At 40.2% G+C, this 23,310-nt stretch overlaps 3 protein-coding genes across 6 annotated transcripts in view; 2 read left to right on the top strand and 1 right to left on the bottom strand.

The window, feature by feature from the left end:
- The first annotated feature begins 317 nt into the window (after positions 1–317).
- LOC119723781 (COP9 signalosome complex subunit 6-like) lies at positions 318–8,225 on the top strand. The gene is made up of 8 exons (XM_038194641.1): positions 318–538; positions 2,193–2,324; positions 2,971–3,059; positions 3,710–3,772; positions 5,162–5,327; positions 5,829–6,022; positions 6,680–6,748; positions 7,908–8,225. Exons 1-8 carry the CDS (start codon positions 355–357, stop codon positions 7,977–7,979), a joined length of 969 nt encoding a protein of 322 aa, XP_038050569.1. The 5' UTR covers positions 318–354; the 3' UTR covers positions 7,980–8,225.
- Positions 8,226–10,307: 2,082 nt separating this feature from the next.
- Positions 10,308–22,597, bottom strand: LOC119723780 (cell division cycle protein 20 homolog). Of its 4 annotated transcripts, none has more exons than XM_038194636.1 (11): positions 22,505–22,597; positions 21,909–22,029; positions 21,030–21,249; positions 19,301–19,494; positions 18,066–18,197; positions 17,374–17,570; positions 16,437–16,531; positions 14,590–14,809; positions 13,283–13,408; positions 12,137–12,254; positions 10,308–11,484 (listed from the first exon to the last, which is right to left on the bottom strand). In XM_038194636.1, the coding sequence occupies exons 2-11, from the start codon at positions 22,015–22,017 to the stop codon at positions 11,303–11,305; spliced, it is 1,593 nt and encodes a 530-aa protein (XP_038050564.1). In that variant the 5' UTR covers positions 22,018–22,029; positions 22,505–22,597; the 3' UTR covers positions 10,308–11,302. The 4 variants fall into 4 exon arrangements, with proteins under 4 accessions (XP_038050564.1, XP_038050568.1, XP_038050567.1 ...); XM_038194640.1 differs by having other exon boundaries at positions 22,568–22,593; XM_038194639.1 differs by having other exon boundaries at positions 22,472–22,545.
- Positions 22,598–22,663: 66 nt separating this feature from the next.
- The window catches only part of LOC119723782 (alkaline ceramidase 3-like), a 32,299-nt gene continuing 31,652 nt past the window's right edge, over positions 22,664–23,310 (top strand). The window contains exon 1 of the mRNA XM_038194642.1: positions 22,664–22,873. The gene's annotated coding sequence lies outside the window, so the exon portion shown is untranslated. The remainder of the gene's footprint in view (positions 22,874–23,310) is intronic.

Below are 23,310 nucleotides of genomic sequence, written 5' to 3'. Positions count from 1 at the left end.
TTTGCGAAACACATTTGATACCTTATGTGAAATGTAAGGGGTCTTTGGGTCGTATTCAGAAATGTGTGGAAATGGAGAAATTTTGTTTTCACAAGTGGCCCTTCCAGGCAATTTCCGGGGGTAGGGTGTCGGGTTAACAATATTATATTGTTATTCCTAAACCAAGTTAACCAAAAACTAAAATCGACTTGAGCAACGAAAATAAATCCGGCTTTTTAAAATACAGATCTTTAAGTTTTGTGCCCCCACAGAAATCGCCCCACCCACTTCGTCATCATACGCATTACCCGAGAAACAGGGCTCTGTGCATAATGTGCCACAAACAAACGAATTTACGATTGCCTTGAAAACAAGATGGCGGCCAGTATGGAAGTCGACGAAACTCCATCGACAAGCGGCGATGAAAGTGGTAGCGTCTCCGTCATGGCGTCCAGCGGAACGACGGGAAGTGTTTCCGTAGCTTTACATCCTCTGGTTATCATGAATATATCAGAGCACTGGACTAGAATACGAGCACAGGAGGGAAAACCGACCCAAGGTAGTGCTTCCTATCTCTCAAATCCTGCACTGCACTGCGTGCATTCTTCAGTGTGGCGGGGGGGGGGGGGGGGGGGGGGGGGGCTGCATTTATTATGTGAACTGGTTGGGTGATTGTGTAGTTACGGCCCCTCTTTCGTTATTATTAGTACTTTTTATCATTTAAGGAATGCGGAGCAACTATAGAATGTAGGGCCACGTCAGATAAAGGTTTTTTTTGTAGTTGGAGGCGATGTGAGGAGTAGTAAAGAGTCTTAGGCCTAGGCCTAGGGCCTACTCCTAGAACTGTGAGGCTCCGCATGAGCGGAGCCTCATAGATACAGAACTCCGCAAAATTGTTTGCAGCACAAAACACTAACTAAGAACAAAAACGTCCATCAAAACACAGACATTTCCCACAGTACCGCTGTACAACTTGCCCCTAAAGTAAACTCCACACAATACCTCATGACATACTAACGTAGGTTGCGCAGAACAAACATAGGTGGATTCTGTCGGTTTTTAGGCCAAAATGATGAAAAATATGCCCTTTCCGCAATGAGCCAACCTGACACTTGAAACGTGCACACAGAGATTAATATGATCGATCGATGATTTTCGGTTCGTTCAGAGCGCCCGCGGGGGGTACGGTACAAGCGAAATGATAGTAGCGCATGCGTACAAGTGTAAGTACCGTACCCCCCCCCCCCCCCGAAAGTCTGGATCGTTTCTGCTGTCAATGTCAGTCACATAGACTTGAGTCAAGGCGTACGTGGTAACCCGAACACGAAAAAAGACCACACGAGTGCAGTGGTCGCGCACGGAGCCAATAAGCCCCAGATTAATGTTAAATTTCAACATTTTTACAATGACGGATCTTTATGAGATATGATAGGCCTGTATGATATTTTTGTTGTGCAATCGCGAAGCCTCGAAAAACATCGTCTGAAATTGTGCTTGTGGATTTCGTCGATATTTCACTCCAAGGTGAATAAATCTAGGTTTAACTCTATAATTTATAATTCATTTAGCTTTTTTGCCAAAATTATAATTATTTTAAGTAATGTTAGGGATGTTTTACACTCAATCAGTGTATTTTTTTTAAGAAAAAAGAAGAAGATTCAATTGCCAAAGTGGATGATTCAATTGCCAAGGGATTTTTATGGCTTGTGTTGCGGGCCTAATATGTTCTTACGGGACCCATTTATGAACTGTTGATTCCCAAAACGTAAAAAAGGCCTCAGTTTGGATCCCAAGTCTTTTTTTTTGTTTTTCTTTAAAATAATGAGGACAAATAAATGGTAATGTTTATTATCGTAATATTAAATAACTTCATAAATATTCATCTGACAGAGATGTTTTATACATCATTTTGAAGTATTTTTAAGCCCTTTTCAATGATTACTATTTCATTTACATTACTCCCACTTGAAAAATTTAATTTCACATAACTACCTAATCAGTATCTGTTGGTAGAAATGCAATGTTCATGACATGCATTTTTCAGTTGATGCCATGTGAGTCAACGTGGTTAAGACGTTTTGCTTTTTTTCTGCACCCTCGATGCAAAATATGACTGTTAAAGACTGGAGTCCTATTTGTGTCTGTTGGCATGATGTGTGCATGTTCCTCTCATGCCAAGATTAACACAAAATGTCATGCTTGTTTTCCCATAGTTCTCGGGGCTATCATCGGCAAGCAGCAGGGACGAAACATTGAAGTGTTCAACTCCTTTGAGCTGCTCTTTGATATGGTGCATGGAGACATCATTGTAGACAGAGAGTACTACAATACCAAGGAGGAACAGTGTAAGATGCAGTGCATTCCCAGTACTTCCAGAACTGTAAGGTTTTACAAACCCTACTGCCAACCAGTAAGGCCTATTGAAGTTGCAGTGGGGAAAAAGTTTCAAATTTGTTTGTATATTTCCTAACTCCTGCCACGAACATGTCAGCCCCAGTATTTCATGTGTGTTATATTGACAGGGTCAGGTACAGACAGTCGTGTTTTACTCTACTCTCGGGGACAATGCTTTGTGTTTCCCTTTGTCCCTGTAATATAACACTCTCCCATAGACTAAGGACACAAACTTACTACAGAGGACTGTTTCCAACAAAAGACCCAACTCCCGAGGACTGAAAGGATCTGTTGTTCTCCCTTTGTGTGTCGGTCCTCAGGGGTTATGTAGAACACGTACCTAGGTGCTGGTTCCTAATCCCTGAAATGTCACACGAATTGGTGAAATTTACAACTATTTTGCTCATCGAGATCACAGGAATTTTGCAATTGGCCGACTGTCATCATTGGCTGTCCAAGGACACATACATGTAACCACAACCAGCAACCCCTCCCCTGCACTGCAGGAACCATGGTACTCCATTTTTTGTTTAACCCAAGAGCTTTCTTAGTTTGAATCTAACATTTATAATTCTTGTCTGGTTTCATCCCACACAGTTAAGCAGGTCTTCAGTGATCTAGACTTCTTGGGTTGGTACACCACTGGGGGACCCTGCGATGCCTCGGATATCAAAGTCCACAAACAGGTCAGATACACCGTGACAGTAGCAAACTTTTGCTTTGTTTCACATTGGCTTATTGGAATTAATGTGCACTCTGTTAAAACATTGCATTGCAGTGATGTCAGGTTGGGGAGTCAGGTTGGCGTAGCGGTACTTTCCTCGCCTTCCACCGCTGTGACCTGGGTTCGAATCCCGCCTGGGCCAATATGTGGATAGGATTTTCAGTCCCTACCTGATTCCGTGGATTTTCCCCAGAATGTCTTCTGGGGTTTTCCTCCCACCTCTAAAACTGTAATTTCTTCTCATTGTCTTCTCTCTAAGTTGGTGTGATGTTTCCCTGGGATGCTTTACCGACTATAATGATACAGATACAAATACAGATGTAGGACTGCTGTAATTTAGACCGCTCAGCCAAACATTTGAATTTGAGCATCGTCTTTTGTCTGCAATATCTATGGACATAGATATCTATTTTTTGATGGCTGTACCAAATGGACGATATGGTTGCCATTTTGGTATAGCATGTTGCATTTCATGAGGAAATGGAAGCCTTTGCATGTTGAAATCAGGAAAACACTTTCCATACTCACAAGCAAGGACTTGTTAACAGCTAAGGCAGGAGTGGCTTTGCCATACTATTCAAGCTCATTTTTTAAAAACTACTTTTCTGGCAGATTTGTGGAATTAACGAGAGCCCCATCTTCTTGAAGTTAAATCCATTGGCGCGACACATGGATGTAAGTACAGGCTCTATATGCTCTAAAAAGCAAGTTTCATGGTCCCATCTGAGTTAAATATAGATTTTGTAGCTCGTTCAACTTTTTCAACTATATGACAAATTGTAACTTTGAACTGCCCAGATGGCAAATGAAATACAGTGTTTCTGTATTGTATATCACATAATGTAGGCAGGCTAATGAGTAGTTATATAATACACATCCAGCACCAATACATTGGAATACTGTATGTTGGTTTCAATGGGCCACATTATATTACGCTTGTACACACCATGCAGTAGGGCAATAAACTACCAAGCTTAGAAACCTTGGGCCATATTCATGAAACCTTACTAACTTAGCAGCCAACTAGGCCTTAGTAGGATACTAAAATGCCTAGTAGTCTACTATGGAGTTGACAACTAAATTGTAATTCATGAAACCTTACTAAAAACCTTGCTAACTAGTTACATACTAGGAGAATTTAGTTGCATACGTGAGTAACTGGAATTGGGTGCTTTTGGATGGAGTGGGCATGTATGAAATGTGATGACAACATATACAATAGTGTGACAGGTGTTTTAGGCTAATCCATGTCCAGCACTTGCGTAGATTAGCAAAATATATATATATGTGGTGTAGTGTACTGCATGTAATTGAATCAACGTCTTATTCTCCAGCAGTTGTATATAAAGCTATCAGACATGGCTACGAAAAGGGCAAGGAAGGCAAATTATTTTCAAGAGGAGAATCTCTTTATGGCAGACAACAAGTATGAGGAATTAAAAAAATGTTATTCATGCTAAGCATAAGGATGTAAACACTAACAAGAAAAAGAAAGATGCATGGGCAACTATTCTCAGCCAACACCTTGCAAGATTTCCATTTTCCACAGGTTGAAAGATCATTGGATGATTTAAAAATTAGATTATCCAAATTAAACTCCGAGTCAAAAGAATGTCTGTCAAGTACGAGAAAGTCAAAAAAGGCAACCAGAGGGGGAAACCACCTAAGGAGCCAAGTCCGGCAGACAAAACAATGATATAGTTGCTAACTAGTGACTTAAAATTGCCCTGGATCAACACTAACTTTAGTAAGAAACTTGGAATATAACTAACGCTAGTAATGTTTCATGAATATCAATTAGTTACCAATCAGGCATAGTAAGCAACTACATGCCTTTTTAGTAACCAACTAGGCTTAGTAAGGTTTCATGAATACGGCCCCAGACCAATATTTTTTTCTAATATACCCTTGAAGAGTTGTACATTAAATGTTGATGGCAGCATTCACATAAATGCTGAGCAGTTTTCCACTCGTATGCAAGTGTTCATTACCATTGTGTTACCACTTCACATTACAACACGTATGTGTGAATTTGAAACATGCATCCCTCTTTATCTATTTCAGCAATTACCCATCAGCATCTACGAGTCAGTGATCGACCTTGTCAATGGAGAGGCCACCATGCTGTTTGTGGAGCTGCCATACACACTGGCTACGGAAGAGGCTGAGAGGATTGGGGTGGATCACGTGGCACGGGTCACCACCAGTGAGATCTCTGAAAGCTCCTCAGGTAAAGACCACAGCCAATTCTAACATAGTCTTGTTTCAAGTACCTGGCTGTAACCATTGACTGCTGTTCTTCATGGAATAAATGAATATTAACATGAAATAAAAATATCCATTGGGCATTTAGCTTACAAATTTGCCAATATTATTTCATTGTAAAAAGTTCTCAGCAAATGATCCCGTTTGAAAAAAAAAATTTGAATTTTACTTGAAATTCAAGGCCTGTATTTTATGCCACAAATGTTACACTGACATGCTCAATTCAGTTTTGTAGACAACCTGTAGTCTAGGTATTTGTGAGGGATCATCACAACTACCCGGTACATAACAAGTCTGGTCACAGTCCAGTCACAAGTAACAGAGGATAGCACCAACACAAGAATGCCTTTATCATAGTTCATTTGAATAGCTTGTGAGTTGACTTGGGACTGGAGGACTTGTGAGTCACTTGTGATGATTTGTGATGCATTACAAGTACCTTGATGACTGCCTCCTCCCCCAACAGTTCAAGAACAGCTGACAGCACAGCACAGTGCCATCAAGATGCTTCACAGTCGAGTCAAGCTGATTCTAGACTACGTCAAGGCAGTGCAGGCGGGTGAGGTACCACACAATCATGACATCCTCCGTGATGCTTACAGCCTCTGCCACATGCTACCAGTCCTCAGCTCTGAGAGATTCGACACTGACTTCTACAATGTAAGCATGCACGGAACAAATCTGAGGCTGCACTGTTATTCAACTTCAGTCGATCTTTCCTCACCTTTGAACATGCACAGCTGCAGTATTCTTGCATGACACTTTAACCCTAACATTCCCAAATCCTCCCAAATCCACCTTGGAGGATTTTGAAGGATTGAGGCTGTATGGCAAAATGTGTGGTTGATTTTGGAGGATGCATTGTGTCAAGATCTTAGGCCAAACCAATGCTTAGCTATGCCTAAAAATCATTCCCACTGCTCCAGGATACCACTGGCACTGCATCAACATATTAACAGCGATTGTCAGAGGATTTTGAAGGATTGAGGATATGGTCACCCCTCAAACGAATAAATTCAAGAAATAACAGATGATTTTGGAGGATCAAGGCTGTATCTAATTTTACATGGAGGCAGTTGGAGGATTTTACAGGATTGAGGATGCATCCTAGAAAAAAAAAGTGTAGGGGGGTGGGGTTAAAAAACATTGACAACTAATTGCACATTATCTTTCGCATTTCCGTCAGTTGTATTTCTTGCTACTCTTGTGTCTCTTGTACATGTGTGCCATTGTAATTTAGCACTATCAGTTTCATATCAATGTTTTCTATAATTTTGGCTTTTCCTTTACTTCTTATACATTTGTGTTCTTTTTCAGCAATGCAACGATGTCACCCTAATGGCCTATCTTGGGACGATAACCAAGGGATGTAACACAATCAACCAGGTGAGTAACGATCAACGTGGTTTAGGTTAGAGATAAACTTGGGACTTTCCCATACCTTGTGGAAAGTACCGTTTATGATAATACATTATGTAACAACTAGTCTTCCCAGGGGCGTTGCCATTCCAATTTGAACGGGGGTTGTTACAACAAACTTGCTGACAAACCCTCCGTGCTGGAAGATAGCCAGGATTTTTCCCGATCCCTTGGGCACCACAAAATAATAAAGTGGGTTGAGGTGGAGGCTGGTCAATACCTGACTAACGGGGGCGTTATTCAAAGTGGAGGATCTTGAGCAATATCAGACATAGGGTGGTCCTATTCGCAGCAGCAGCAAGACTTCATTTTGCCGACCAAAAAAAATAATAATTGGGGGATCTGAAACCCCCCCCCCATGCATCCTCCTAGTGATGCCCCTGGGTCTTCCTGGCTTTCTTATTTCCACTATACAAGTACATTCGTAAACATTTCCTGATTGTTATGACAAAGGTGTGTGTTCCCAATTAGAACTGATGGTTTGGGCTGTGAAACCTTCAAGTGTTTCTTGGTTTGAAACAAAGTCGTAAAGATCTGCTGCAAAAGTTGCAATTTCAAGTTGGTCCTTTGTACTGGAACAATATTCAATAGCAGGGACAACTTGTGGTTAAGTTTTCTATTAGGCAAATGTGGTCATTGGGATTGGTGATATCCCCACAATGTTTTCAGTCCCCATACAAATCTATTGTACATCTCTGGAACAAGTATGGTGAAAGATGTTATTGTAATTTTGTAAAGTGAAGCAAAAATCCCTCATATTAATACATGGACAAATGCACTTATTGCTCCAAGTCACATGGCAGTGTCACGTAGAAAACGGGGACCAATTTCACAGAACTGCTCCAGCACATAAAATGGCTAAGCACATAAAATATGTGCTAAGCATTAAGAGGATACCAGCCAAAATTGCATTGGATATTACACGTTTTTGACCGGTTCTCAGCTGATACTTGCTCAGCACATAATTTGGCTAAGCAGTATCCTCTCCTTAGCAGGCATATGAAATTGGGCCTAGATGTTTTCTACATTGTTTATCATTTTTTCCCCACTACAATACAGTCAATACAACAAAATCTATGTGAATTTGGTTAATTTTTTATTGAACATTTCTTTTTCTTGTTCCTAGTTTGTCAACAAGTTCAACGTGCTGAATGACCGGCAAGGAATGGGTCGACGTATGCGGGGTCTGTTCTTCTGATGTTAACATCCATGTATGTACATACACTTTCAAAAGCTACTTTCAGAAAAAGAAAGGAAAAAAAAAACCTGGTTGGCACTTTGTCAGAACTGCCGTTTAGTCTACCATTGGTGTACATTATTGCCAGGTTGTTCCCTAGAACCATGTTTATTTATGGAGTTTGTCTCAATCCGGGGCAAGTTCGTGCAAGAGCTATTGTTAATCATAGTTCAACTAAGTTAGCCCGAACTCTGTTGAGTTGACAATAGTTAGGCCGTGTCCGAAATGGGCTTCCAGAGCTACGGCTACGTCTATTGTCAGCGCGTCCCCGCGTATTTTCAATGGGCGCGGACCTAGACCTAGCTCTAGACAGTTGATTCGGATGCAGCCTTAGACTACGCTAGTTGACTATTTGGAACCAGCCTACTGGGCCTGGTCGCATCACTGGTTATCAATAGCCTCGTCTTGTTACTTAAGTGCAGAGGGAACCATGGACAAGAGATTAAACGTAGCAAGTTGTACGACCCACTGGTGGGCCTCGGAGATATCTTCCAGTTCATTCAACAGGTCAAAGAATGTAAACAATCCAAACATACTCGTGACCGCCCTTTATTGACAATGGTTCGACTAGAGTCGTTGGCACTTTAATGTTACAGCGCATGTGCACTGTTTGACACCAACCAACCATTGGTTGACTAATGATTGTTGCGCGAACTTGCCGATGGATTCAGTGCACACGCACTCCCTCAATGGTGAAAATGAAAACAGGGCTGAGATTGAAGGACGCTTGAGCGCCATTGCTGGGGTGTGTCTATACTTAAGTGTATTATTCACACATCCAGACACCACGGGTGTGTGCATATCACTGTTGAAAAAGTTGGCCAGTTGGTACACATCCATCATTCATATCATCCCATCACTGGCTCCCATGAGTAAGTTGCACAGCGCCACCTACTGGTATAGTTCCTTCAAGGAGTCCGTATAATAAAATGAAAGATTCGAGTATTTCCATTGGCTTTGAAAAGGAAATGATTCTAAATATTTGGGAAAGTTGTCCATTGTTTGGCTAGTCACGTGCTGTACTTGATAGATCTTGTGTGTGGCAGGTGTCTCAGAGAATATTCATTATTTTAATTTGTAATAGTGAAGCACAAAATGTGTACTCATGTCCATCTCAGCTATACAAAACTTGCCCCCTAACTTGGCCTTGACGCAAAAGGTCTATTAGGCTCATGTAAAAACATGGAAGCTGTAGCCATTGTAAGGAATATTTTTGTTTAGTAAACACTTGTAAAATCCAACTGTATTTGTTGTTCAGTTTTTATTTGGTGTCATGAACGAAATATATATAAAAGGGATACAAAAATGTTGGTATATCGCACAGTACACTAGCACAAATATAACATGAACGCTTTCTGTTTTCAAAAGTGTGTGTATTCATCTCGAGTGTAACATCATCACCGATGTTTAAAGTTGGCGTACATGTATATGCACAGTGAGTTAGGGTTATATTATGCATCATGCTGATTTCAGGACGAAGACATGTTAACACATAAAACCTGCTTTATCCAAAACAAAACGTACTTTGTACAAAGATTATATTGTGAAGTTCCGTCAAAATTGTCTGCCATTTGTAACAAGTTCCAATTTTCCTTTTTTTAATTAGGGCTTGGATATCTGAGAATAACAACCTGTGAAACTTAATAAATTTGTCATTTTCATGGCATGTATATAAAGTCTATATTTAGTGACTGAGTCTAACTGTTTATAGATACATATATAATAAAGAAATGACGCTAAATTAGCAGGCTTTCCGCAGAAATCTTAAAAGACATTCCAGGACTTTTCCATGACAAAAATGAGGGTTTTTCATGACCAAGTCCTACACTGTTTTGGCATCTTAGGAGCCTAGGTCAACACACTGGCCGGTCATCACACCGAGGCAAGGGACGCCACTCCCTTTCAGCCTTCCAGTTTGACACAAGACCACTGAGCACCACAAAAGCATCACAATGGTGCACTGAACATGCAGCAAGTACAGAGCATGCATACATTTATGAGGAAGTAGTAATAACTGGAATGCTAACTGGAAGACTGCAAGCGCCAAATATTATGCATCATGTGTGGGTTGTGCAGGTTTCCATGACTTTTCTTGGAACATCAACTTTCAATGAGCCCTTGTAAAATAACAAAATTCCATGACTTTTCCAGGATACCTATAAATTCCAGGATTTTTCCATGACCATGGGAACCCTGAATTAGTGTACATTGTAATTTGGAGAAGGGAAAATCTATTTAACTTTATGACTTTGTCACAGTTTTGAATAAAACACTGTACACAACTACAACAATTTTACACCAAAATATATTAATTTATTCCACAAAATTTTATGTACAAAATATATAAACTCATTTCTTACTGTTCATTTTCACAAAATACAAAAAAAACCCTGTCCAATACAGTATTTGCAATTTATTATTAGAGTTTGGTAGTACAATCGTCCTGTTTACATGCATTAAAATAACTTAACAGTCTTATTTATATTTAGTGTTGTTCATTTACATAGCAAATTTTGATCAAATTCAGAAAACAGACTATTGTACAAAAGTACAAGGCACAATCACAGTAAATCATACAATTACATAACAACTTGAATGGCAATTACGAATTAAGCAATCATGAAATTGCTCTCAGTTTTTTTTTTTTCAAGTATCACAAGCACACATTGTTACAATATTTCATTACACTCACAAAACACATAAATCACTAATGTAAGCAAACATTCTCAGATCAATTTTGACTGTTTAGTTTGTTAAAGTAAATTCATTAAGGAACTAGTTCAGTTAATAATTATGCATTGAAAATTGCGTGTCAGGGTATTTAATCCTTTGTACAATAAACCTTTCCCCATATTTTTGAAATATTTTTCATTGAAATTTACAAAACCTCTGCTCTAGTTATTGCTTATAAGGGTTTCTGCACGTCTGTTTTAAGAGTTGTCTGGTGTGAACTTCCATTTTAACAATTTATACAAAACATACAAATACACTCAAATAAATAGAGAGACATTGTCTGGTGTTTTTTGTTCATACAAAAATAAATAGTACACGCAGCAAAATATATACCATGGTTTGCCATTTGTTCAAACCCTTAATGAAGGCTTATATGAATGCATTCATGTTGAATAACGTATTCTTGACTTTTTTTAAAATTAATCATGAATATTTGTAACTTATGTAAATGTCATACAATGTTTTTGCATGCATTCTGTCAAATCAGTCATGAATATTCATCACAAATAAATGTGTATAGGTTATGCGCATATTCATTGTCCCGCACGGACTCACCTGATCTGGCCTACAGAGAGGGCGTGGCTTGTGCGGGTCTTGCTTCCTTTGACTGATTTCTGCTTGGCGCCGATGCTGGTGAAGCAGGACCAACGTCTGAGTGTCTCGTCTCCCGCAGCCGACATGACGACCGTCTGGTCAGGTGACATGCACATGGACAGGATCCGATTGGTGTGACCTATGGAGAAACAGAAACAGGCCTGCAATGATAATTGGTTTATTTGATAAATCAATAGATCAATCCATCGGGCTCCACCCACTCCATGTATGGGAAACAACACCTGTGCCTCCTCAATGCCACACTGCATGTGCCAACAGCGTGTGTCATACACATGTCCATGCATGTCACATTTTGTGCATGCATATCGGACATTAATAACAGTTGAAAAAAAATGTTGCTGTTTTCACTACTTGCTTCCTGAGACGGACATGCTGCAATGAATAAGGTTGGCATGTGGGGCAGCAGTAAATAGTTGTTGTGTACCAGAGTCGTGCTTATTACGTCACAATTTTTGTGATTTCATGAAGTTGGCCTGAAAAACCCGACAGCTGTTGATTTCAATTATGTGCTAACCGACCAACAAAATACATGCGCTGACCAACAAAACACTTGATGATTTTCAATTTTTTGTAATATATAGCGGCGCATTACAAAAAAAATGGGAGTGTGTCATTATGCTGTATATGGGTCTACTCTACAATAAAAAAAAAATTACAAACAAAAAGACGGTCAGCATTCAACAACCTCTTCAACGCGCAGGCGTAAGATATGTCACTAATAAACTACTAGTAAACTAATGGTCCTCCCACACACATGCTCAAGATCATACCTTTGAGGTCGACAACGCGTTGCATCATGGGATACTTCCAGATACTCAGCTGGTATTGTGCGTAACCATGGCTACTGATCAACTCCTTGTATGCTGAAGACCATAGGATGGCACTCACCTAATGCACACACATGAGTCACATTGGAAGTCATCGGTATAGGGATGTAAATGCATTTCATTCATTCTTTCAAGTAATTGTAGATTCTTCTGAGCAGCTGGTTCAAAATCTGTTATGCGATCAGGCTGAATGAGTCGTTTGTCGGGAATTTTCATTCGGAGATTCAGGCCAAAATAGGACCACTTCACATATCTTGGTGTTCCGACTTTCATAATTTTTGAACTAAAGATGGTATCAGCATGCGGTTTTCACAGCAGTAATGCTGAGATTCTGCTCTTTTCAAATCTGTTAAAAAAAAAATTGGATTTTTTGACCGAAAAGGTATTTACTTGTGTGAACCGGAATAAATGTGTGCTTGGCCAGTATTAAACACTATATTTAAGATCGATTGGTGTCTGGATGCTGATAATTACCCTTGCCTTCGGCTCGGGTAATTATCAGCATCCAGACTCCAACTGGTCTTAAACATAGTGTCCAAAACCGGCCAAGCACACATTTATTCCCTTATTGATTTGCCTTGAAGTTTGTGAGGACCAATTATTGTATTTTAAATTTAAACTTTGTATATTCCTAATTTAGCATTGGAAATCTGATTTTTAGACCTGACAAAATGCGACATATTACACTGATACAAGCATTTTGATTTCAATTTCTTTAGCCCCGTGATATCCCCATTAAGAACGTGATTAAGCACCAAACAAACTTTACAGTTTTGATCTGCATTTTGATGAACTAGGTCATAGATTTTTATAATTTGGTCATGGAAATGCCACAGAAAAGTCATTTTTATTTTCCTAAAGGTTCAGGAACAGTGTGAATGGGTTGCCATGCCAATTGCAGGTTTCTCCCCAGCAAACTTGGCAGTTAAGTTTTGCTAGGTCAATTTTTATTACTGATGATCCAAAGGGCATTTTTAAAATGACATTAGGAACTGCTGAAATACACTGCTTTGTCTTCCAAATGGGGGGGGGGGGGGGGGGGGGGTGTTCATTATAAAGGCCTATGGAAGGACAGCCTAGAGTCCTTACCTGTGATCCAGTATCCACACTGTTCAGACACAGACCGGTGTTGGAGTTCCAGAATCGGATGGTGCGATCTGCCGTCCCTCCACCGCTGGCTAGGATGTTTGGTTGCCATGGACACCATGCCAGGGCCTACATCAAAATATGCAACATTTAGTTGAAATATGTGGTTGGTCAACAATATTTGATATGACCATGCATTTGCCACAGGTAAGATGTAAGTACAGACTGTACTACTCCAACGACCATAATAAGTAAGAAGCCATTTTACCAAGATGCCAACTTTGAGATGAGCTAGAAAGCAAATTAAAAACATTACACCCCTAATTTTGGGATTTATGTGGAAAACATGGAGGAGGATAATTTTCATCCTAGTTCGTCTCAAGGTCACGTGATCCACAAGGTCAAATTCAAGGTCAAAGTGAAGGTCAAAGTGGAAGTCAAAAGGTCATTCTTCAAATTGATTTGACTTGCAAAATCATGGTAAAGTTGGATAACTTATGATGTTGCCTTTCCAAAGAAACCAAGATCAACAAATTTTGCCTTCAGGTTATGGAGATATGGTCATTTGAAAATTGGTGGCCATGCCCATTTTGGCCAAAATCACAAAAAAATGGTGGGCGGTAGCGCAAAAACCGTTGGTCCGATTGCACTGAAACTTAAAATGTCAGTTTTTTTAGTCTAAATTACCCCCATACATTAAATAGGAACCAATTTGAAGGCTTTGGGGTTCAACCCATTGGGTGATTTGACACAGAATGACCCTATTAATAACTTGTGCATTGTGGCAAATTGTAAACACCTTATCAGACAAAGGAGCACGAGTATGCACCTTACTAACAGCTTGTAATTGTGGTCATCATGGCTCTGCTTATCGCAGCAGGAAATTCTGTGCTTACGATTAGCATATTTCATAGGTTAGCCAGGAATCTTGGCTTATGCGCGCATGCGCACATCCTGTAACCTAAGATTCTGGGTCAGCACACCATTTTTTACCAGCACTGTTAGCAGTAGCACAAAATGACAATCCTCAGCACGGAATTCTGTGGTTAGCAGAATCGTGAAATTGGGCCCAGATTAGTCTAGATTGGTAAAGTCAGTGACTTTTTCTATCTCTCCTTGCCCCTATGTCAGTTAAAATACCAAGTCATTGAGAAATTTCTAGTTCTATCATCATCTAAATATCAGATCATTACAGTAATTCAGGATGTTCTATTTGTGTCCCACACAAGAATCTGTGGGACACAAATACCACATTAAAGTCAACATGTTCTCAAGCATCAAAAGGTGTTATTATTATCTGAAAAGTTCACCTTGACTGCAGCCTGATGTTGTGTCAATGAGTGCACAGGGGCCGTTCCAGCCGAGGCGTCCCACATGCAGACCAGGTTATCGTTCCCCCCACTGGCAAGGTATTGGCCATCAGGGCTCCATTTCAAGCTGCAGATCTCCTGGGTGTGGCTGTCTAAGGTAGCCACTTGGTGATCAGCCACGCGCACATCATGCTGATGGATCTTACCCGAACGGGATCCGCTTCACGAGGGAAAACAAAAAGAACACTGAAAATAGAGATCTTTCAACTTTGTTCTCCCATTCACCAGATGTCACCCTCCTGAGGACGAACAGAGCACACTGTCCGAAACGTCGAGTTCTACACTCAACCAACCGGGTTTTTTCCAGAACCACACTTCTTCCAAGAAGAGATTACTTTGCACATGGTGTTACACGCAATCTTTCTACTTTATCCTTTATTCATATATTAACAACCTTGTTGAGCGCTGTGGTCCAATGGTTACGGTGTTCGGCTCACTTGCCGAATGGTGTTTGTGTTCTTGGGCAAGACACTTTACTACAATTGCCTCTCTCCACCCAGGAGTATAAATGGGTACCTGTGAAGGTAGAGACCAGATTGCGCTGATCTCCAGCTGCTGCAGAAACTGGTCTAATGGCCTGATGAACAGGGGTAATAATTGTGAAGCCCTTTGAGACCTTTGGTATAAAGCGCTATATAAGCACTATATTATTATTATTGTTGAACTCACTACTGCTAAAATCTGTTGTTTTCACATCAATAATTTCTTTCTAAAGTGGTTCCTTCTTAACACCAAGTAGAAAGAACCCAGTTGAATATTGGATGTATTTCATTGTACATTTCAATGTTTTATCTCACTCATTGCTTTAAATGTGTTTTCTTCTACTTTTAGTGAAATGGGCAGAAATATATCTTTCAGATGACAGGAAAAGTTTGTTCAGATTTTCTGCGTTCAATTCAATTCTAATTGTGCCTATACAGACTAAATTTCATATCCAATGTTTTTCTTGCTACAGTTGAGAGAAAATAATGCCATTTTTCTTTTGGAAACTTTGATGCTAAAATTATTAAAGGCTCAGCATGCAGACATGCATGGGTAGAGCTCAACCCATAATTTCTCAGGATGGGAAAGCATAACCAATTAAGCTTGAAGGAGTAAACTGAGATTCTTGCAAGGATTATACCTTGTTGTTTCTCCTGCAGGATAGAGAATATTTATCTACTATTGGATGACTTTTTTTTTATGCAAGAATATATTACACTCGCTATAACAATATTGCACAAGTTGAAGACGAGTGCAATATTATTATAGCAGGGGCAATATATTCTTGTACCCCCCAAAAAGCCATCCGATATTCATTTTATTATTTATATCAGACTGACTTGATCACTGTCTTCATTTCTCAAATTTCGATGAATATTCTTCGCTCACCGAAGCAAATTTTGCGCCGCTTGAAGCTGCCAGTGTGGTTGACAAAAGTGCATGTAAACCTTACTGTGCACTGCATCCGCAAGCGACGGTACCGCGCGCTACGCTCTGTTGAATCGTTGACAACTGTGAGTTTCTACGCTCTTGACTGTGCGAGAATTAGCACAATGTGTTAAAATACCCGTATGAGGACAGTATCAAATATAATATTGTCCTCATCCGGGTACTTTTACTGACATAATGTTTCAGTCATCCGGCTACTTTTTACAAAAGCATACAAATACGCTGATTTATTTTTTACCACTGGAAGCCTGATATAAATAATAAGTTTTTTTTACAGACACCATCATATTGCAACTACATGAAGACAGTATATTATTCACAATTGACCATGACCAAATGGCATCTGTTAGACTTACCTTGATAAGATGAATTCATTCCAAGACAGTGAGCCTATGCGTGCAGCGTGGCCGCCCATGGTACGCAGGCACTTAGTCTTCTCAACGTCCCACAACTGTACAAATCAATCATGGCAAGATATGGTGAATTTACGAGCTTGGAGAAAACAGTCTGGAATGACAATCCAGACTCCAATGATTGCAGTTGGGCAGCAGCATTCTCTCCAGCTAGCAAAAGATTCCTGGCCCCAACTTGTAATTCTGGATACTTCTTCTGACAATAATGGGCTCTACAAAACGCTCGGAACATTTAAAAAAGACTTCTTTTTTTAGTGAAGTCCATGCAACAGAAATCCCAATACAAATGGGAGCATTGTGTGTATTCATATCTCTTGAAATGTTTCTTTACGCACACTTGAGTGTATATCTGTTTTGAACAGAGCCCCCTGCATTATTTTCCTGCCCCAAACCCTGCTTATCAATATTTTCATACCACCCACTAAACATAAATTAAAAGCATGTAGGATCATTTGTATTTAAACCCATAAAATTGTTATCAAAAGGCTTACTTGGAATTAAAAATCGTATCGGTACCAAACGCCCCTTGAAATTATTCCGTCTGGCTTGCTGTCATTAACAGGCAGAAGAAAGTAAGAAATATAGGCAATTTCCAACAATCAGTCAATTGACTGATATTTGAAAACACAGAGTGCTATGGACGAAATTGATTCCATCACAAGTCCCCACAGTAGGGCTGGATAGCTCAGTTGGTAGAGCACTGGACCGGCAGTCCGGAGGTCGTAGGTTCAAACTTTAAGACATTTAAAGAGATTAGCATGCCTTTTGCTGTGCTTACTGCTTACAGACTCTGTGATATAGACAGAGGCTCTGTTAGCGGAAAACTATGTGCTTATCAGTGCCATGACATCGGGCCAATGTTACTCCCTAATATACTGACCTGTACTTGTCCCTGTGAGTTGCCCAAGGCCAGGATGTTCCCCTCCTTGATCCAGGAGACACTGCACAGATAATCCTCAGCATCTTCTAGCGTCATCAGGTGCTGTATGGTCCCATCGGAGGCATTCCATATGTACACCTCATTTTCCAGAGCTACAGCAACCATGTTCCTGGCACCCCAGTCTACAAGATTCAAGTCTGTATAGATGAAATTGGACAAATGCGTGCGACAATTATTTCAAATATGTGACCTGTTTACACAAACTTACAAATTCAATTGCCATAAAAAACACCAAAAAACAGCCCACCCCAAAACAATGAGCAAAACATGAGCTTGTTAATTGTAATACTAAATACACGGCAGTGATTTTTCTTTATGATATACAGTACCCACAATTTACTATACGTCATTTGAGTTGTTCGAAAGATCTAGCAAGGTTAAAGAAATTGGATAATTTATTTTACTTTAAAGTGATTTTATCATCACAAAAAAAAAAAAATCACTTTTTTTTAATATAATGACAGAGGGTACTATTTATGTTTTCTCCGGCCCTTCATAACTAACAAGTAGATTACTTTACATCTGGCTTGTTGCGCCTTTAAAGTTAAAATGCAAGAATCTGCCACTAGGTTCCATTTCAATATCGCTCACTGAACTCAGCAGGTGAGATGTGATGAGATTGGGTTTCTTACAGAAGTCATTTCTCAGCCCCGGTGCATCTAAGATGTTATCAGGAGTGCTTGAGATGTAGCGGCCTGCCTTGGCTTTCACTGTGCTGTCACTCTTAGAGCTACTGTACAATACCTTCAGGTTGTTGTAGTAACCTGAATGCACACACAAATTACACAGGTTTTTAAATAGTGAACTTGTTCATTTCAACAATTAAAAAAAAATTAAATAAAAAGGTCAAGAGAGGAATTTAAACACATGCCTGCTGGAACATAGTCTGAGTATCACTCGTTATCCACAGAGCCAAGTCTCACTGTACAACGTCTGATATGTCAAAGCATGCAGATTTATGCGATTCGCGACTCAGCCAATCGGAGTCGTCTTTACCAAACTGTGACGTCACTTCATTCCCAAATCAGGACTAAAACTGTGATGAGTGTGATTGGTCAATTCGTATGCAGTGTTTTGTTGCGTGACATAATACAGAGTGCGTGACCACAGCCTTTGTTGCTGTGTCTAGCGGTTGTTTTATTTATCGATGTCTAGATACAACAGCGGGTGAATGACCGAAGACCCGACATAGAAAGCGCCCACTGATTGGTCAAAATCTTGAGGTCAAGATGCGGTCGTCTTGCATAATTAGTCAGCAAATCTGTTAAAAAATTATAGACAATGGCTTTTGTCCTGCATGGTCTATTACATAGACTAGCTGGAACACTGCCCCGTTGCTCATCCACACTAAGCTATGTCAGCATTTTACTGGTGATATATCTCTCATTTTTAATTAGCTTCGGCAGAAGTTATAAACCCATGAGGTACAATAATCAGTTCTTCACAAATAACACAAACAACAGATTGGACACACAAAAACCAGTTAAACAATTACAGTGACTACCAAATTGAAAAATGAAAGCATGACAACATCAATCAATTCAATTTTTTTTTATACAACACGGCAAATAAAGCAGAAATTTAAAACAAGATGTGTAGGGGTGTGCATTTATGGGTAGTATGGGAATAGGGTACCCGATTGAAAAAAAGAACATGGTTACCCAGGTACCCATTGAAGAACCCAACCCCAAAATTCAAATTTCAGAAGTTTCTGTACAGATCTGTTCATAAGGTAAAATCTTAGTGCCATTCTAAGAAATCTCCTAAATAATTCTCGTTCTCACTTTCTGAAATTCAATATAATTTCCAGATTTTCAAATTTCCCATCATACACACACAGACACACCCACACGTACGGTATACCAACCTTCCTGGGCCTTGGGTGCCTTCTGCTTAAGCGTCAGGATTTTAGCGTTCTCCGTCGTTTTGCCTGTCAGCATCTCTGAGAGGGCGCTGTTGTAAGCCTTATCCTTCCCATCATCCCCTTCTTCTATCTCGTCTGTGTTATTGATCCGAAAGTTGCTGAAGTCTATGTCCATCAGGGCACGGTTTGGGATGAATCTGTGTTGGAAAATTATAGAAAGAAATGACAGAATCTTGATCTGTTTTTAAGAGTCATTTTTTTGGGGGGGGTTACCATATTGTTTTGAAGAAACAAGACTAATACAGGATTAAAGTGGCATACCCATGCTCTTCAAAAAGTTGATTTTCAAATTGTATGTTTTTGATTATAAAACGAAAAAAATACTTTATTGCGATTTTGGGCGTCTGCAACCCTATGAAAAAACGGCTTTCATTTTCCACACAAACATCGACTATCCAACCGAAATAAATATTTGTTTTACTATACCTCATACATATACCTCATACATAACATATTCAGAGAAACTTGTCCAGCTCTCCAGAACAATATTGCTCAACCTCAGAAAAGTTCAGTTCTTTTGCAATACAGTAATTCCTAAGAGATTCTAGCGCATCGTGGAAACTTTTTTAGTTCACAATATTCTCCAGTTCGGCATCATTGAGCTTGGGAAAATGGTGATGAATATTTATGTGTGCCACCATCTTTTCATGTTTAGCCAACTGTTTACGTACTATACCCATGCAATAGTTCCACGATTGCTTCGTAAAGCACACGGGTTACATGTGTGATAGTCTACTACACATGCGTATTTACCCTGTGCGTGAATACTCGTGTGCACTTGGTAAACAGCAGAACTAGCAGCTGACACGTGATGGTGAATGGACTACCAGTGAGAACTTGGCTCTCGATCATGAATATGTATGAGATATAGTAATGAGTAATAGACGTGGTTTTTTACGGTTTCGGGAGCTCAGTGACTACAGGGTTAACATCAGGATCTCCTGACCACAGAGTACTTTAAAGTTACAGTCCATCATTTGCAACTATCCTAAAAGTAACTGACGTAATTATTGTTGAAAAGCATACTTGGTTGAAAGATAGTAAGGGAACTAAACTCCCTGTGAATTTATTATTTCTGGCATACGTTATTTTGAAGAAATCAATGAAAGAAGGCCTTTTCAACGATGCGTCTGGAAATCGTTGGAAATTTCCGTTTTTTGTTTCGTAGTTTGTTTTTTTTATTCGGCGAAACGCACGCAAGTGTTGACATGACACACATGTTTGCATGGTTGCTATAATTCCTCGCATCAGTGCGCGACATCGCATAGCTGCAATCGGCTGAGGGAGAACGTGTCTAGAACGCTGAATTTAGGCCCAATTAATTGATTCAGCAAGTTTTGATTTGAAATCAAGATCCTAGAATGTTCATGTTTTTCTCGAAATATACAGCTGAAGCTGAGCTGAAAGTTCATCAGGTTAGTTGTGAAGCACCCTTCTTTAGACTTTGAGAACTTTTGTTGCTTCAAACGAATAAAATGCACAAATTACAAATGATGGACTATACCTTTAATGTAAAATACATGTACATGACATGTATTTTTTTGCTGGTAAATATTTTCGCTGAGTAAAGCTAAAAACATGCTTAGCGTCTCTTGTAAATTGGCCGTGTTCTTGTGTAGGAAACAACTGTGCTCCCTGGGTCCCGGCTCAACAACCTCCATAAACTCCCTACCTATCTCCCTGGTTGCTGGGCGGCAAAACTGCTGATGTAGGGGGCTTGCTGCTGGGGGTCTTGCTTTGCTTATTGCCTGGTGTCTTCCCTGGGGTCTTGCTGGGTGTCTTGCTATTGGTCCCCCAGAGGGAGGTGTCTGTCAGTGGGGTGCGTTTTGGGGTCTTGGAGCGTGAGAGACTCATGGGTGCCGGGGATGTGGGGGACCAGCAGTAATTGGAATCTAAAAACAAAGAATTGGGGCAAAAATTAATACACATGGTGTGGCACACTGTACTGAGAAATGTTCCAATGGACTCTGTACACAAATACCCCCTCAAAGGTGATTTAAGCCCAAACTAAGGCAATGGTCCCAACTAAACTTGGGACGGTCCCAACTAATGATGAGACAGTCCCAATAATAGTTGGGGATTCCTAACTATAGTTGGAACTGTGCAGTTGGGACGATGCCGCAGTTTGGACAATGCAACAGTTGGGACGTAACACTGCACTCTTGGCCACTGTGTGCCAGATGCCCACACAAAGAAGCAACAAATGTGTGCATATTTCGTTGGGTGCCTACCGGTATTTGTGTATTTTTCATGGTAGTGGGCCCCCTAGTTGGTACTATGCCCCCCCCCCCCCGGATGCTCAGGGCTGGCGACGGGCCTGCCTGAATGTTCGCAACCCCCTAACCTACTGCCTTAAAAATAATATAGGTTTCGGCACATTCAGATAAAGATTAATTTTGTGTACTACACGTCGTATTCACAAGTAGGCCTACTAGCATTAATGTCAAATTCTTTTTTACTTAATTTTTTTTGGGAGGGGGGGGTGGTCATTAATTTTTGGGAGAGTTTTACATAGGTATGATATTGGTAAGGACAAAATATCTGAGTATACCTCTGCGTTCCATAGCTTTCCTCTGCCAGCGGGGAACCGGTGCCCGTAGCAGTGGACCATCTAAACGCACCAACTCACTCACACTAGCCTCAAACTGGAAATGTGCCATCTTTCAGTTCACCTGCACAACGAGAAAAAATGGAATGATGATTAAGTTGATAATGATATGAAATGACCAGTGCAACGTGTTGGCTCACAAATCTTTTCACATGAGCTGATGAGGTCGACGTCGGAGATGCTGAAAAAAACCCACTTTTTCAAGAACTTGATCCCGAATGCCAGAGGAAACTCAGCCAAGATCTTCAAAAATATATTGAGTAGAATCTGAATGAATGTTTCATATCCGCTCGAGTTGGGTATCTCGATAAACTTCCTCTCCCGGTTGCATACACTAGCCTATGCCGTCCGGAAACACGTTTTCCATTTTTGATCCAAATTTTCGCGCGGTTTGAAAACGCCAATCGAGTTCCAAAATTAACAAAAAGAACAAAGTTCAAGGCTTTCCGCGGACACTCCAGTGTTTGCCTGCCTTTATCAAACCATCAATACAAGATGTAAAGAACACATTTGTTTATATCAAAATCCAGGATAAATACTTGAAATTAGAGGGCAAAGTCAAAAAAAATCCCCGCAACAACGTCTTCACTCAGTTCATGGAGTGATTAACTTGAACAGAAGTACGCCCTCTCGTGTTTAATTTATTCAATTATCCTATTATTCCCTGACGTCTTTCTACCTAATAATACACGATTATATTAATGTACGTGTCACAGACTAGACTTCTGCGAAAACAAACTACGCCGTGTAGGGTGAAACTGAAACTGCAAGGCTGTTTCTACAGTTTCTTTGCGACTCGACTGTGAGCATTGTTTATCTTGCTGTCTACATGAGTACATCGCGCTGACACTGACAACGTTTGTTTTTTATTCACGCGATTTCCAATCATCTGGAGCTCGTTGGTTCAGGTAACAATAACACACTTGCTGTCAACTGTCGACTGAAACCGCACCGGCCCGGCGAATATAATCCGGAAGTCTTGCTGAACCATTTCTTTTTTTTTTGGGGGGGGGGGGGGGGGGGGGTGCAAGGGGGTTGCAAGGGGGGGGGGTTGTGTACCCAATGTCGGTAACTAGCAAAATAATAGTCATTTCAGCTTCATGTCAGAAACTTTCAGGATATTCATGTCTGTGTGAGCAAACAGAAATATATACTTTCGGATTATTGTTTTTACTACTCAAAAAAAAAAGATCGTTGTGCAAATCCAATGTGTTTTTAAGCGAAACATGCAAGAGCGGATCGCGCTGTGTCAGTGGTGCATGACAGCATTCGCTTGTTGGTCAGTCGAAGATTGACAGTGTGCCACAGCTATCATAGAACATATTAAGACTACGTATTAAAGTTT

This window comes from Patiria miniata, unplaced genomic scaffold (genome assembly GCF_015706575.1).
Source record: "Patiria miniata isolate m_02_andy unplaced genomic scaffold, ASM1570657v1 HiC_scaffold_17, whole genome shotgun sequence".
NCBI classification, from domain to species: Eukaryota; Metazoa; Echinodermata; class Asteroidea; order Valvatida; family Asterinidae; genus Patiria; species Patiria miniata.
This window is presented reverse-complemented; position numbering and strand designations above follow the sequence as displayed.

What these genes read in the sequence shown, in the direction of transcription:
- LOC119723781 (XM_038194641.1), top strand. Translation starts at nt 355, where the DNA reads ATGGCGGCCAGTATGGAAGTCGACGAAACTCCATCGACAAGCGGCGAT. An exon ending in ATATCAAAGTCCACAAACAG is followed by an intron (nt 3,060 to 3,709) that starts GTCAGATACACC and finishes CTTTTCTGGCAG; the next exon opens with ATTTGTGGAATTAACGAGAG. An exon ending in CATTGGCGCGACACATGGAT is followed by an intron (nt 3,773 to 5,161) that starts GTAAGTACAGGC and finishes TATCTATTTCAG; the next exon opens with CAATTACCCATCAGCATCTA.
- LOC119723780 (XM_038194636.1), bottom strand. Translation starts at nt 22,017, where the DNA reads ATGGCACATTTCCAGTTTGAGGCTAGTGTGAGTGAGTTGGTGCGTTTA. An exon ending in CCCAGCAACCAGGGAGATAG is followed by an intron (nt 19,495 to 21,029) that starts GTAGGGAGTTTA and finishes TTTCCAACACAG; the next exon opens with ATTCATCCCAAACCGTGCCC. An exon ending in GTGTGGATACTGGATCACAG is followed by an intron (nt 12,255 to 13,282) that starts GTAAGGACTCTA and finishes TGTGTGCATTAG; the next exon opens with GTGAGTGCCATCCTATGGTC.